At 41.9% G+C, this 16,447-nt stretch overlaps 1 protein-coding gene across 1 annotated transcript; it reads left to right on the forward strand.

Moving 5' to 3' along the window:
• Positions 1-5,673: 5,673 nt before the first annotated feature.
• Positions 5,674-15,971, forward strand: AICDA (activation induced cytidine deaminase). The gene is made up of 6 exons (XM_045555201.1): positions 5,674-5,681; positions 10,004-10,222; positions 11,568-11,715; positions 13,629-13,902; positions 14,197-14,312; positions 15,204-15,971. Exons 1-6 carry the CDS (start codon positions 5,674-5,676, stop codon positions 15,255-15,257), a joined length of 819 nt encoding a protein of 272 aa, XP_045411157.1. The 3' UTR covers positions 15,258-15,971.
• Positions 15,972-16,447: the final 476 nt, after the last annotated feature.

Raw genomic sequence — 16,447 nt, forward strand, 5'->3', positions numbered from 1 at the left:
TCACGCCTGTAATCCTAGCACTCTGGGAGGCCGAGGCGGGAGGATCCCTCGAGGTCAGGAGCTCGAGACCAGCCTCAGCAAGAGCAAGACCCCGTCTCTACTAAAAATAGAAAGAAATTAGGCAGACAACTAAAAATATATAGAAAAAATTAGCCGGGCATGGTGGCACATGCCTGTAGTCCCAGCTACTCGGGAGGCTGAGGCAGGAGGATTGCTTAAGCCCAGGAGTTTGAGGTTGCTGTGAGCTATGCTGACGCCACGGCACTCTAGCCGGGGCAACAAAGTGAGATCTGTCTCAAAAAAAAAAAAAAAAAAAAAAATAGAACTACCATATGATCCAGCAATCCTACTTTTGGGTATATACCCAAAAGAAATGAAATTAGTACCTTGAAGAGATATCTGCACTCGCATGTTCACTGCAACATTATTCACAATAGCCAAGATATAGAAGTAACCTAAGTGTTCACTGATGGACGAATACATAAAGGAAATGTATATATACACATATATGTATATTTCTGTTATATGTGTAATAGAATATTATACTGTTATAGCTGTTATATATTATATAATATTAATGTTATATATTATACTACATATAATAATAAAATGTTATATGTTATACTATACATAATATGTAAAATGTTATGTGTTATACTATATATAATATATAAAATATGGGCCAGGTGCGGTGGCTCACACCTGTAATCCTAGAACTCTGGGAGGCCAAGGCGGGTGGATCGCTCGAGATCAGGAGTTTGAGACCAGCCTGAGCAAGAGTGAGACCCCATCTCTACTAAAAATAGAAAGAAATTATCTGGCCAACTAAAAAAATATATATATAGAAAAAATTAGCTGGGCATGGTGGCGCATGCCTGTAGTCCCAGCTACTCGGGAGGCTGAGGCAGTAGGATCCCTTAAGCCCAGGAGTTTGAGGTTGCTGTGAGCTAGGCTGACCCCATGGCACTCACTCTAGCCCACGCAACAGAGCGAGACTCTGTCTCAAAAAAAAAAAAAAATATATATATATATATATAAAATATGTTATATATTATACTATATATTTTTATATATATATTATTCAGCCTTAAAAAAGAAGGAGATCCTGCCTTTGCAACAATATGGACAAATCTAGAGGACATTATGCCAAGTGAATAAGCCAGACACAGAAAGAAAAATACTGCATAATTTCACTAATATGTGGAATCTAAAAAAGTTGAATACATAGAAGCAGAAAGTAAAATGGTGGTTACCAGGAGTGGGGAGATGGGAGAAATGGGAAGATGTTGGTTAAAAGGTACAAAGTTGCAGTTGCATAGGATGAATAAGTCTAGAGATCTATTGTGCAGCAAGGGGACTACAGTTAATATTCTATTGTATACTGGAAATTTGCTAAAAGGGTAGATTTCGGGTACTTTTTACCACATTCACAAAGGTCACTCTGTAAGGAGATGGATATGTTCATTAACCTGACAGTAGTAATCATTTCATTATGTGCATATATATCAAAACATAATGTTCTTACTATGGGAAGTTAGGCACACAAAAAAAAAACCCATCAAGTTCTATATCTGAAATATATGCAATTTTAATTTTAAAAATAAAAATTAATAAAATTAAATCATATGCTTTTAAAAAGCACATGATTCCATGCTTAGGTATATATCCAAAAGAATTGAAAACAAGGACTCAAACAAATATTTATAAGCCAATGTTTTTTGCAGCACCATTCACAATAGCCAAAGGTGGAAACAACGCAAGTATTCATCAACAGATGAATAGATAAAATGGTATATCCATACAATGAAATATTATTCAGCTATAAAAGGGAATGAAGTTCTCTTTGGGAAGCCAAGGTGGGAGTATCTCCTGAGCCCAGGAGTTTGAGGCCAGACTAGGCAACATAGTGAGACCCTGTCTCTACAAAAATTTTTAAAAAGCCAGGCATGGTGGCATGCACCTGTAGTTCCAGCTACTTGGGAGGCTAGGTCAGGAGGATCACTTGAGCCCAGGAATTTGAGGTTACAGTGAGATATAATGATGCCACTGCACTCCAGTCTGGACAACAAAGTGAGACCCTGTCTCTAAGAAAAAAAAAAAAAGATGTTTTATGATGATTCCACTTATATGAAATATCTTTTTTCATTTGTTTGTTTTTGAGCCAGGGTCTCACTATGTTGCCCAGGCTGGTCTTGAACTCCTGAGCTCAAGTGATCCTCAACCTCATGAGTAGCTAGGACTACAGGCCACACCATGGCACCCGGCTGAACTATCTCAAATAGGCAAATTAAATTCATAGAGAAAGAAAGATTAGAGGTTACCAGAAGCTGGGCAAAGGGGAATGCTAAGTTATTGGTTAATGGTTATAGGCTTTCTTTTGGGGAGTGATAAGTTTTGGAAACAGATAGTGATGATGGTTCCACATTGTAATTAATGTCACTGAACTGTACACTTAAAAATGGTTAAAACTCACCCACACCAAAAACAAAAACAAACCAAAACAGAACAAAAAAGTAGCATGTAGATCGGCAATGGGCCAGTTTTCTTATTTCTATCAGGTCCAAAAGGGGTAATTTGAAAAGAGAGAATGTGCAAAAAGAACTAACACAACTTTGCATAATCATATAAGAAACTGCAAGTATCAGCCAGGGAGCCTCTCATTGTGGCTGCTGGGATAGTTTTTCTCTTCCACTTTTGGATTTAGAGATGATACCATCGCTGAGAATTAATACTGATCCTTTGGAAGGGGGTGTGTGAGCGTATCTGCAAGTGTGTGTGCGTGTGTTATTCTCTGGACAATTGGCTGAAAATATAGTAAAGGCCTAACTCACATCTGAGGAGATAACTTAAAGGGATCGGATTTCAAATGCCCACACCTCCCTGTGGACTCTGCAGAGGACTTTGGAGAGTTTCCTTCCCTGCTCCCCCACGCAACCGTTCTATGGAACTTAGAGTGCCAAAGGTGACGACCATCTACCATCTTGCTGGTGCCCTCAGAAATAATAATTTAGACAAGTAAAACAAAGAGTGTATTTTAAGTGACAAGTGCTAAAAAGAAAAATAAATTAGGAGGGGAGAAAGGAAGTGTCCAGATAGGGGGATATCATTGAAATTTCAGATATGGTGACTGCAGAAAGCCTCAACTTCCAGAGAGGATTTGAGTAAAGACATAAATTAAATGAGGGGTTGAGCCATAAGGATACACAAGGAAAGAGCAGTCCAGCAGAGGGACCAGCAAGTGCAGATGCAGGAGTGTGTGCTCTGTGTGAACAAGAGGGAGTAGAACCAGGTGCGGTCAGAGAGGGAAAGCAGGGCAGATGGCAGAGGTCTTGTGAGCCATCCTCAGATGTTGGCTTATACCAAGAGAGTGGGAAGCCATGAAGGGTTTTGACAGGGGAGTGACATGATCTAGAACGTTTCCAAAGGATTACTGTGTAGAGAGCAGACCGTAATTGAAGAAGGGAGAGGCAGGAAGGCCAGTTGGGAGGCAAAATGCAATAATGCAGGTTGCTCAGACCTGGACATGGTGAACAGTGATCAGTTCCCGGATATATTCTGAAAGCAGAGTCAACAGGATTTGCTAATGGACTGTGCAAGGAATTTAAAAGAGAGAGACTCTACCCAGGTTTTTGGTCTGAGCAATTGGGAGAATGATATTGCTTGCTGTTTACTGACATGGGGAAGATGGCAAGGGGAGCAGGTTATGTGTTGGGAGAGAGGGCAGGGGCTTTTAGACAGAATAGCCAGATTTTTTTAAAAAAGACATTATATTCAGAGGAGCAACACTAACAGCTGACTTCTCGAAAGAAGTGATGGCTGTCAGAAGATAATAAAATGATGTCTTTAAAATTCCATAATCATAGTGGGGGAGTTTAACAGCATAAATAAATGATAAACAAGCAGTCAGAAGTCAGTAAGGCTATGGAATGTTGGAACAATAGGTCTGACAATTTGAACCATTACAATATAGGTAAATTTACCCAACAAGTGGAGAACTGCAAAAAAAAAAAAAAAAAAAAAAAAAAAAAATGAGATGCTCAGACATCCAAGCAGAGATGCTAAAAGCTAAGTTGGACATACTTGCCTTGAGTTCAAGGGAGAGGTCCACACTAGAGCTACTTATCAAGGCAGAGACAGTGTTTAAGGCCTTGAGGTAGCAAGAGGGCAGCGCCCCTGGCTGCTTTGCCCACTGATGCATCCCCACCAGCTGGCACAGTTTCAATCACATGGTAGGTATTAAGTACCTTTTTTTTTTTTTTTTGGAGACAAAGTCTTGCTCTGTCACCTTGTCACCCTGGCTAGAGTGCAGCAACGTCATCATAGCTCACTGCAACCTCAAAATCCCAGGCTCAAGCAATCCTCCTGCCTCAGCCTCCCCAGTAGCTGGGACTACAGGCATGAACCACCACACCCGACTAATTTTTAGTAGAGATGGGGCCTCACTCTTTCTCAGGCTGGTCTTGAACCCCCAAGCTCAAGTGATCCTCCTGCCTCAGCCTCCCAGAATGCTAGGATTACAGGCATGAACCATTGCACCCGGCTGGTATCAAGTATGTATCTACTGAATGAATAAATGTAATGCACGTGGACTGCGGTAGGAGGGAGAAATAAAATCTTTAATAGACCAGGTTGTATGAGCGCAGGAACTTATTTGACAAGCCCAGCCTATTTTCCAAGTTCCATGCAGTCATTTAATTGTTGATTCTGTCTGGTGAAATAAGCATTTTTGTATTTTGGGGAATGCTGCTGCTTCTGACTCCAAATTAAAGATATTTTTTTCAGAGATAGGGTCCCACTATGTTGCCCAGGGTGGTCTCAAACTCTTGGCCTCCAGTGACCCTCCTGCCTCAGCCTTCCAAGTGGCTAGGGTTACTGGGGTGAGCCGCTGCGCCTGGCTTAAAGTTTTTTTTCTTTTAAAAAAATGTTTTATCTTCTCTGGTTTTCTTTAAAAGACTTTTTTTTTTTAAATAAAAAAGATGTCTCATGCAAAAATTCCCCTTTGGTGTAAACATCTAGTCTTCTAGCAACTCTTGTAATGCAATTGGAAAGAAAAAAATCAGTGGTTTGGGAGGCAAAATTTCTGGGTCCTAAATCCTATATAACTGAGTTTACTTAGCCACAAAACAGGTGCTGTTGGAGTCTGTCCCTATTGAGGTGCAGAGATACTGTGTCATTAAATGAGAGAATAGATGCTTTCAGCTCATGGACCACAAGATGCTACTTAAATGATCTTTAATGCTATTTAAATAAATATTACTATTATCATTATTATTATGCTTTTAGTTAAAGATATTATGTGTTATCATGATCATAGTTTAAGAGCCTACTGCCTCTTGATGTTTGCTACCTGTGGAGAATGGACTGGGGGTTTAAAGCAGCAGCCCTAAAAAGACCTACTCCCTAAGCAGAGCTGCCCTCCATCCTCTAACCCATGTGACTCTGCCTGTGACAACCCCGCCCATCTTCGCTGGACCCAGATCAGGAGCAAGGGTGTTGGGGTACCTGGTGGTGGTGATGCTGTCGGGGGAGGAGCCCAAAAACGCAAGCCCAAATTTGAATGTGAGGGGCCAATGCACTGTCAGACAGAGGCAGCAAAGAAACAGTGATTGAATCAAGATTTTCTTGGTCTAAGACTTCCAGGGAGCCACCAAGAAAGACACTCTGGAGACCGCTATGGACAGGTAAGAGGTGGTCTCCCCAGGGGTGGTCGCACTGGCTTTTCTCTCAGTGCAAATCTGAGAAATGAGATCGGTAGCTATCCCTGTCTCGCCTGTCACTGTCTGACTCACGAGATCTGCTTGGTCAATGTGCACATTTACTTTTCTGGATCTGCCTCATTTTCTTCTATTCAAATCTCACATACTCTCAGCTTAATTCTCTCTGTTCCATATTTCTCTCAGTTTCTCTCTTTTTCATGTTGCAAAAGAAATATTATGCACGATGCAATGACTCGTCCTGAGATTTGCACCGCAGTTAGAACTAGTTTATAGTAATGATATTAACATAGCAAATCTTTAGAGATTGAATCGTGAAAGGGTAATAGCAATACTATACTAAAAACAGTAGTGGTAATTTTCAGAATAGTTTTGTAAATACTCAACAGTAAAACCACTTGAAGACAAACTTTCCTAGGGAGACCTTACTGTAAGAAACTTTGCACTTTTTGGCTGAGCACCTCTGTAATCCTAGCACTGTGGGAGGCCAAGGCAAGAGGATTGCTTAAGCTCAAGAGTTCGAAACCAGCCTGAACAAGAGTGAGACCCCATCTCTGAAAAAAAAATAATAATAAGGAAAAAGGAAATTTGAACCTTTTAAGATGCCAAACAGTCCAAATTCATTGCTTGAAAGTCACTATGATTGTGTCTGTTATAAGGAGAAAAATTCATTCAAGAAAGTTATTTAATGTTATAGACCCAATTGTTAGGGAGTTAATAGCATTTTTACTGCTTAACTAATTTTTCCATTTGTTCAGATATGACTTAACTTCTTAAATGTGAACTCTGTAAGATTTTCACAGTGTCTTCATATGCAGTTTATAGTAAGTTATTATCATAGAACTTATGCTATTCCTATGTTCATGATCACCATGAATGTATGAGAATTATACCTAATACATATACTTTACCTCAATTTAATTCTTTTACAAAGAATTGACACTACATTCTCTAAAAGTAAATGGGCTGTGAAATAAAAAAATAAAAAGAATTTACACTACAGTGTAAAGATTTTAATGGCAGATTAAATGTTCTTCAGAAAATTTTCTTAAGGGTACACAATGTCGCATGTCTCTTTGGTTTACAGAGAAAGTTTGGAAACTAATCTGTGGTGTAGGTTCTGGTGAAGGGTCCGTTGGAAATACTTGCACATAATGAAATACAAAGCAAAGGTAAAGTTAGTAGTCGAAACTCAGAGAAAGACAAAAAAGGAGAAAAGATGAAATTCAACAGGAGAGAAGGGAAATGTCTAATTATCATGAGGGAAGGTAATATCTGCAGAACTCATGAGGGGTGGCAAGCAGATGACTTTGTCAGGATTATTTTTAACCCGTGCGTCTCTGGTTTGCATTGCTGGGGATGCAGCGAGGGTTCTGCCTCAGGGGGCACAGCTGTCCCGAGCAGCTGTCAACACACAGGCTTCAAAAACTGCCTCGGCAAAGTCCTTCCTACCCAGAAGAGCAGCGATGAGAACAGGGCGTTGGAAACAGGTTCCAAACCAGAGTTGAAGGGAAGTGATTGATCAAGAAAATTAATCACCAGGTTAGGATCATGCAATTCATTTCACTCTAGCGAATAATGTGTGACAGAAACAGTACAGGCCTATTGTGTTTTCATGTGGGGTAGGACACAAAAGTTCATCTGAATTCCTTTAGCTATGTTTCGTCTACACTCACAGAACATTGTCCTTCCTCATGATAACAGGTCTACCCCCCCCCACCTCCCACCCCCACCCCTGGGCGCATGAAAAAAGATAGTTTTCCCTGCCTTTCTCTTCTACGTAGCACAGGACCGGAGGTTAAATATAAAAGGGATTTATTGCTAAAAGATGATGCTTAATCTGCTTAAATATGACTGGGCCCCAGAGAGAGAATTTTTTTTGTTTCTCGTCTGTATTTACTAAGCACCTATTGAATGTTGAGCTTATATATGCTAAAGGTTATTATATGCTAATTATATAATAATAATAGTAATGGTTGTCCTATGGTGATTAGCATAATAAATTGTCATTTTATAATAAAACTAATTATTATTTTATCTTTGTTAGTATCCATTTTGGATTGTAGACAAATATGCATTTTTAATTTTAAAATAATACAGTTGACTAATTTTTATATTGACTGATACACAAAAAGTATATACAGATAAGTCTTGTTCTCTGCCACAAGGTTTAAAGTGCTTTCCAATAAACTTCATGTGTGTGAGGGGAGACATTTAAATGGTAACAGCTAGCCAAGCGTGGTGGCTCAAGCCTATAATCCTAGCACTTTGGGAGGCCGAGGTGGGAGGATCACTTGAGGCCAGGAGTTCAAGATCAGTCTGAGCAAGATCCCATCTCTACGAAAAATAGAAAAATTAGCTGGGCATGGTAGTCTACGCCTGTAGTCCCAGCTGCTCAGGAGGCTGAGGCAGGAGGATCCCTTGATCCCAGGAGTTTGAGGTTGTAGTGAGTTACGATGATGCCACTGCACTCTAGCCTGGGCAACAGAACAAGACCCTATCTCAAAAAAAAAAAAAATTGTAACAGCTATAAAGACCTGTTGTTTTGTTATCTACTTAATTATGTTGCCATTTTGGTAGTTAACTTTTAAAGTCAGGGTCCATCACCTGTACCACATTATTAAAATATCAATTCTCAATTTACGTCCACACGAAGACTGGTACATGAATGTTTATAGTACATTCATTCACAATAGCCCCAAAGTGGAAACTATCCAAATGTCCATCAACAGGTGAATGAATAAAAAAAATGTGCTATATCCATGAATGGACACCATTCTGCAGTAAAAAAGCACAAGCTACTGATTGATGCATGGATGAATCTCAAGGTCTTTATGCTAAGTGAAAGAAGTCAGACATGAAGGAGGAGATAATGTATGATTTATATGAAATTCTAGAACATGAAAAGTTATTTATAGTTACAGAAAGCAAATGTGGTTGCCTTGGTGCTCAGAGGTGAAGAAGTGATTGCCAAGGAGGATAAAGAAATTTTGGTGGGGTGGGGGTGGTGCCCTGGAAATGTTCTGTATCCTGATTGTGGTACCAGTTTCGGGTGTTTGCATACGCCCATATTCATAAAATTGCACACTTTAAATGGGTGAAGTTTACTGTATGTAAGTTATACCTCAATGTAAAAAAAAAAAGTGTGAAAAAAGTTTCAATTCTCTTGCCAGCAAACGGTATTCAAATTTCTGACTAGGCCTTTATTTTACAAGTTCTCTGCACTTCTGAACAGTACCATTAGGTGGCAGCACTAGCCCCACAAACTGGATAAATTTATTTCTGGAAAAGGTTAGGGACAAAAACCAGAGACACCACTTGTATTCTAGTATCAACCACACTGTATAACTTGTGTTACTATGTTTGCAGCTGTAACAGGGACTCTTAATTTCTTTAAAGAAACTTGGATTATCAGAGTATTTCCACAAATGAAATTCGACTGCGTGCCTACGATATGCAAGACATCACTAGGAACTAAAAAACAAAGAGGAGCGTTAATACATACAATTAATCACAGCAAAAACAAACCAAAAAAATAAAACAAAAAAAAAACAAAGAAGAGGAGCAATGTAATCAGTTCCTATGTGGGAACAACATGGCAAAATATTTAGATTATACTGCTGAGTTGAAAATTCAGCATGGTACAAAATTACATATGTAATCAGTATAATCCAAATCATGTAAATATGTGCCTATAAAAGACTAAGGGAAAACATGAGAATCTTAACATTCATTGTCATTAAACATTACTTCTAATTATCATTAGACATGATATTCTAGATTTTAAAATTCTTCAATATTTTAAAATTTAAAACTTTCTATTTTTCAACAGTATTCAAATTTGACAATAATCAAGTATTGCTCTTATATATTTAAAAAAATATACTTATAAAGCAACGCTCTTTCTCAAAACACAGAAAGTCTAATTAGGGGAGACAGAGATGTCAGGGAGTGATAAATTGGAAAGCAACAGGAACCTAGAGGAGGGTTTTCGTTATTGTTATTTTTAGATTTTTGTACAGAATATTTGAGATAGTGGTGGTGAAAAACATCTATTAGAAGAGTTGAAATTGTGGTTAGGCTTTGAAGGATGTGTAGACTTTGCCCAGTGGAAAAAAGGTAGGGAAGCATTCATTCCATCAGACGAAGCGCATCAGTAAGGCAGCAGGAAAGGAAAAGCTGAAGGAAAGCAGACTAGTGCCAGCAACCTGCTGCATACAAAGCTGCTATTATTATATAGGAAGGGCTGCTGTATAGGGAACCTGTTATATGTGGAGCCTGCCGCATAGGGTGCTGCTGTACAGGGGCCTGCTGTACACGGGGCCCGCTGCAAAGGGAGCTGCTGTACACGGGGCTGCTGCAAGGGAGCTGCTGTACAGGGGGCCTGCTACAAAGGGAGCTGCTGCAAGGGAGCTGCTGTACAGGGGGCCTGCTGCAAAGGGAGCTGCTGCAAGGGAGCTGCTGTACAGGGGCCTGCTGCATAGGGAGCTGCTGCTTAGGGAGCTGTTGTACAGGGGTTGCTGCAAGGGAGCTGCTGTACAGGGGCCTGCTGCATAGGGAGCTGCTGCTTAGGGAGCCCCTGTACAGGGGCTGCTGCATGGGGAGCTGCTGTGCAGGGGCTGCGGCGTAGGGAGATGCTGGTGGGGAAAGGAAAGGAGCGAGTACCAAAAAACAAGGGTGGAAATGTAGATTTAGGTCCAACTCTAAAAACTGACCTAAACACCACATTAAAGAATTTGGAATTTATTCTGTGGGCAGAAGAGAAATGTTAGGTTTTTAGCATGGGAATGACATGGTACACCTGGGTTTTTGTGAGATCACTGTGGTGACAGAGTGGAGAATGTCTTGGTGGGCCTGGAAGCAGAGAGACCAGTTGAGAAGCCAACACCACAGAAAAGGTGGAAGAAGATGAGGGCTTGGACTGAAGCAGAGAACAGAGCAGGTACAAATTCAAGAAATAGTTGGGCCAGGCATGGTGGCTCACGCCCGTAATCCTAGCACTCTGGGAGGCCCAGGCAGAAGGATTGCTCGAGGTCAGGAGTTCAAGACTAGCCTGAGCAAGAGCAAGACCCCGTCTCTACTAAAAAATAGAAAGAAATTAACTGGACAACTAAAAAATATATATAGAAAAAATTAGCCGGGCATAGTGGCGCATGCCTGTAGTCCCAGCTACTCGGGAGGCTGAGGCAGAAGGATTGCTTGAACCCAGGAGTCTGAGGTTGCTGTGAGCTAGGCTGATGCCACGGCACTCTAGCCTGGGCAACAGAGTGAGACTCTGTCTCAAAAAAAAAAAAAAAGAAAGAAATATTTGGGGATTTGAATCAACACATTTAGATGATTGATTAAACATGGAGAAGCAAGGAAGATGGAAGAATCAAAGATGACGATTCCAAGCCTCTAGGCTACTTACCTAAGGGGGTGGAGTCAGGAGGAGAGGCAGTTCAGGACAGGGGGAAGTTGAGGAATACTGTTTTGACCATGTTCAGTTTGAGGAACATATTGGACTGGAGGGGAAACCTGTAAATATCATTATGGGACTGAGGAACAAGTTTGATTGTAATTCCAAGTCATCAGCAGCACTTAGAAGACAGCCGCGGAAGAGTATCTTGTGCGCTAGTAAGGGGTTGGGGTTCTTGCTAAGCATCCCTCAGTTGGTCTTAAATATAAGCAGGAATGGAGTTCGTGATGGATTCCAAGCTCAGTGGGTCTCAGGCACCCAGCAAAGGAAGCCAGAGCATCTTCTCTGGTTTAGCCCAAGTAATTGCAAATTTTTTTAAAAAGCTGAAGGAAAACCCAGAGTGCCCAGATAATGAGCTGTACTCCTGCATTTCCTCTCGCTCCTCTCACCCACAGCCTCCTGATGAACAAGAGAAAGTTTCTTTACCACTTCAAAAACGTCCGCTGGGCTAGGGGTCGGCATGAGACCTACCTGTGCTATGTGGTGAAGAGGCGGGATAGTGCCACTTCCTTTTCACTGGACTTCGGTCACCTGCGCAACAAGGTATCAGTGAGTTTGCTTCCCAAGCAGTTGAAAGCTAAAGCTTTCTTTTGCATTTTTGTCTCCACTATATTCCTCAAATCCTTTCTTTTTTCTTCCTTTTTCCATGTCCATGCACCCATATTAGACATGGCCCAAAGGATGTCGTTTAATGTCCTCCCCAATTATGCTGGGCATCCTAATGCTAGGCTTTCCTTCAATGCCGAGAACAACTGCCCCCAAACTTTCCTCCCCTTCCTCCAGCACCTGAATTGCCTTTGGGGTTAATTAAGGTAAGAATATTTTGATTTGGGGGAATATTATCAGCTCATTCAAGCAAAAGCTTAACTGTGAAAAGCAAATTGTGTATTTAGAATTTTTGAAAATTTTTTTTTTTGGAGACAGAGTCTCATTGTGTTGCCCGGGCTAGGGTGCTGTGGCATCAGCCGAGCTCACAGCAACCTCAGACTCCTGGGCTCAAGCAATCCTTCTGCCTCAGCCTCCCAAGTAGCTGGGACCACAGGCATGCGCCACCATGCCCGGCTAATTTTTTCTATATATTTTTAGTTGTCCAGCTAATTTCTTTCTATTTTTTAGTAGAGACAGGGGTCTCGGTCTTGCTCAGGCTGGTCTTGAACTCCTGAGCTCAAGTGATCCTCCCTCCTCGGCCTCCCAGAGTGCTAGGATTACAGGCGTGAAGAATTTTTGAAAATTAAGGAAGAAGAATTTAGGAAAAATTAACAGAGACTCAATTCTGTTTTCTAAATGATTTCTATTCCCTTGTAGTAACCTAGATCACAGGCCAGTGAATGCACTCAACATGGTGATCCCCAGAAACACAGAGAAGTCTCAGCTGATTGATTATTTAAATCAATCTTTCAGCTGCCTGAGAGAATTACATTTCCAAGAAGCTTCTTCACCAAAATCCAGATGGGCTTACATAAGCTCCTGCCTGTGGATATCTCCTGACATGCTGTGACATTTAGTCTTGGTGGAATCCAAGGGAAGAATCTGTGGGGTGGAATGTCATTGTCTGGATCCCTGCTTGATGGCTATTTTACTAAGCAATTTTCTTTGCCTACATTTGTATTGAGTAATTTACCTCGTCGCTATTATTTTACATTCCAATCTCTTTTGTATTTGGTAGCATGATACATTCTACTTATAGAAGGCTTTGATTTTACCAAGCACTGTCAGTTACCTCTCATTTAATGCTCACACCAACAGAACATTTTACAGATGAGGAAATAGAAGAACCCAGAGTTGGGTAACTTGTCTAAGTCACAGCAGTATTGGAGCCAGAATATGGAACCTAGGTCTTCATATCCTGGGACTAATCACTTTTCTGCAATACTAAGTGTACTTTTTATATCTCACTATTGCAATTATTGTCACAACCACAGAGATCACATAATGAGCAAACACATTATTTAATTGCTCTTAGCACATTGTAGTGCCTATTCTCTTACAGCATCCGCCTGTCTGCCTCACCATAATCTCTTTTCCCTCTTCAGATCCTCCCAACTAGTCCTCACAAACTGTCCCACCTCCACCTAGTGGTCCAGGTGTATTTCCACAGCAGGCATTTTCAAGCTATTTTCCTTCTCCTCAAAAGGTGCAACAGAGTAACTTCACAAACATAAATCTCTACTGAGGTAGTGGGATGCTACTTCCCAGTTCAACTCACTTCATCCTCTTCATTGCACAAAAAATTCCATTGCCTTTCTTCACTCCACAGGACGAGTGCTACAAAGAAAGGGCTTTGGCTCCCCGCCCACTGGTGTGCTTTTTTGGGCAAGTCACTTAACCTCTCTGTAACACAAGGACAATAACTGCAAGCACCCCAAAAGGTCATTGTGGAAGGGAATGACTGCAAAGCTATCAGGACAGCAATGAAGCTCAGTGAACGTCATCCGAGCCGTCTGCTCTCTCCCCAGGCGGGTTGCCACGTGGAATTGCTCTTCCTCCGCTACATCTCGGACTGGGACCTGGACCCTGGCCGGTGCTACCGCGTCACCTGGTTCACCTCCTGGAGCCCCTGCTACGACTGTGCCCGACACGTCGCCGACTTTCTGAGAGGGAACCCCAATCTCAGCCTGAGGATCTTCACCGCGCGCCTCTACTTCTGCGACCGGGACCGCAAGGCTGAGCCCGAGGGGCTGCGGCGGCTGCACCGCGCCGGGGTGCAAATCGCCATCATGACCTTCAAAGGTGCGGAGCGGGGACCCTTCCGCGCGGGCTCAGCGCCGCAGGCAGCATTCCGGGGTTGCAGTGCGGAAGGAGATGAGTCAGTGGGGAAATTCAGGCGGGAAAATTGCGCGAGGGTTCGGGTTAACCTCTGGAGCGAAAATTACTGATTAGAAATCGGGGAAGTAAGTGAATGGCTCGGAGACGAGGCCCTGGGGGAATGAGAAAGCGGGGCCAGGGTTTGCTTTCTTTTCCCTCGACAGGAGACCTGAACGATCTTCCACCCCACCCCGCCCCCGCCCTTTTCTTCTTTTAAAGATTATTTTTACTGCTGGAATACTTTTGTAGAAAATCATGAAAGAACTTTCAAGGCCTGGGAGGGGCTGCATGAAAATTCAGTTCGTCTCTCCAGACAGCTTCGCCGCATCCTTTTGGTAAGGGGCTTCCTTGCTTCTCATTTTCTTTTCTCTCTGTAGTCTTTTCCTAGCGCCCCATATATTTCTTATAGTTTATTATATATTATTTATTTATTTAAGACAGGGTCCTGCTGTCGCCCAGGTTGGAGTGCAGTGCTGTGATCATAGCTCACTGAAGCCTTAACTCCTGGGCTCAAGCCATCCTCCCACCGCAGCCTACAAGTAGCTGGAACTATAAGCTCATGCACCACCATACTGGCTAGTTTAAAAAAAAATTTTTTTTTTTTTTTTTTTTGCTAGAAACAAGGTCTCATGATGTTGCCCAGGCTGGTCTCAGACTCCTGGCCTCAAGTGATCCTCCCACCTCAGCCTCTCAAAGTGCTGGGATTACAGGCATGAGTCACCACACCCAGCCTCCTCTTTTTACTCCCTCTTGTTAGGTCCGGAGCTGAGACGGAGACACACCAAGCCTCAGGTGTAGCAAAATGCTGTGGTTTTTTTTTTTTTTTTTTGAGCAGATGGGTGGAGGCCGAAAAAAGTCCATCACAAGGGAAGGGAAAGCCTTGGCTTTTGTAGAAGGTTTTTCCAGGGGGAGTGGGTGACACGTGCAGATATAGGGGAGGGGGTAGATTTGTTCATCTCAGGAGGGATAGGAATGTTGGTGTCTGCAGCTGTCTGTGGTCAAAGTTAGATTTACAGCCTCTGGCTCTCCAGACTCCTGCGGCTTCTGTTTCACAGGCTTTATGATCACTAAGTATTACGTCCTATTTTGGGTTCCCAACAAAATAACACCTCCCAATACACTTTCTTCCAAAATGTGACGAAGCCATCTACTCCGTTTATAAGTCCCTCCAGCGCCAACTCAATTTTGAAGCTGTTCACTCAATTTACTTCTCTCTTTCTCTACAGCCCCTGTATGAGATCGATGACTTACGAGATGCATTTCGTACTTTGGGACTTTGATAGCAACTTCCAGCAATGCCACCTACAATGAAATACCTCTGCTGAAGATAGTGGATAAAAGAACAATCCTTCAAGTCTTCTCTGTTTTTCGTCAAAAAAAAATATTTGTATATGACTCTTTAAAAATATCTACGTCTTGAAAATAGAGAAGGAACACAGGCCCACCAGGGTGATGCTGACAATGGTGCGGTTTTGAATGCAACATTGACCCCTGCTGGGAACAACAGAACTGCAGGACTTGGGAGCATCCTAAAATGTCAATGTTCTATGACGTTAGGCAGGATGAAAGCTGAAGGCAGATCCTAAAGAGCATGGTGAGAGGATCAAATGTTTTGCCAGCATTGTCCTTTATTGTTTGATTCATTTGAATTGCCAGTGGTGTTAGCGATAGATTTTTCTACTCCTTTCCCTTGAGGTTTACTTTCAAGTAACACAATCTCTTCTATCAAGCCATGATCGTTAGTTTCTCCTAAGTGAGAGGCTCTGGGTGGTTGTAACCCAGACCGTCTCTCCAAAGCATTAATATCCCAACGTGCGCTGTATATTTTAATTCTCAGAGGCATATTTTTATGTCTGTATGTGAGAAGATTTTTTAGGGGGGAGAGGGAGGATGTACAGACTACTCATGGTCACCTTCGAGCTATTTTAATAAAGGATCCCAAGATAGATATGAGGACTATGAAGAAGACACTCTAACCATGAGTTGATGCCTCAAGTAGCAAATCCTCTGGAAGTACAGACTCTTTTAAAGAAGTCCATAATTTAGAAACACCCACAAACTTCACACATAATATTAGTAACACTCACAATAAAGTTGCTTGAATGTTGAGAAGAGAAAAAAAAATCTGTTCTCTTTGGGGGGTCTTTTAACCTCAGCAATGCCAACCAGGTCAAGGTTTTCTACCTTTTGTATGTGTGTGATACTTCTTCTAAAGATATATTAACTATATAAGAGTGTTACAAAAGAATAGTAAAGCTGGGCATGGTGTTGGGTGCCTGTAGCCAGAGCTATTGGGGGAGGGGTGAGGTGGAAGGATCACTTGAGCCCAGGAGTTTGAGGCCAGCCTGGGCAACATAGCAAGACCCCATCTCTATAAAAAAAGAAAAAAGAATATGTATATGGGAGAAGGGAAGGATGAAAGCGCATTGCAAGGAAATCATACATTATCCAGCAAAATGTAGGGAGCCAA

This window comes from Lemur catta, chromosome 6 (genome assembly GCF_020740605.2).
Source record: "Lemur catta isolate mLemCat1 chromosome 6, mLemCat1.pri, whole genome shotgun sequence".
NCBI classification, from domain to species: Eukaryota; Metazoa; Chordata; class Mammalia; order Primates; family Lemuridae; genus Lemur; species Lemur catta.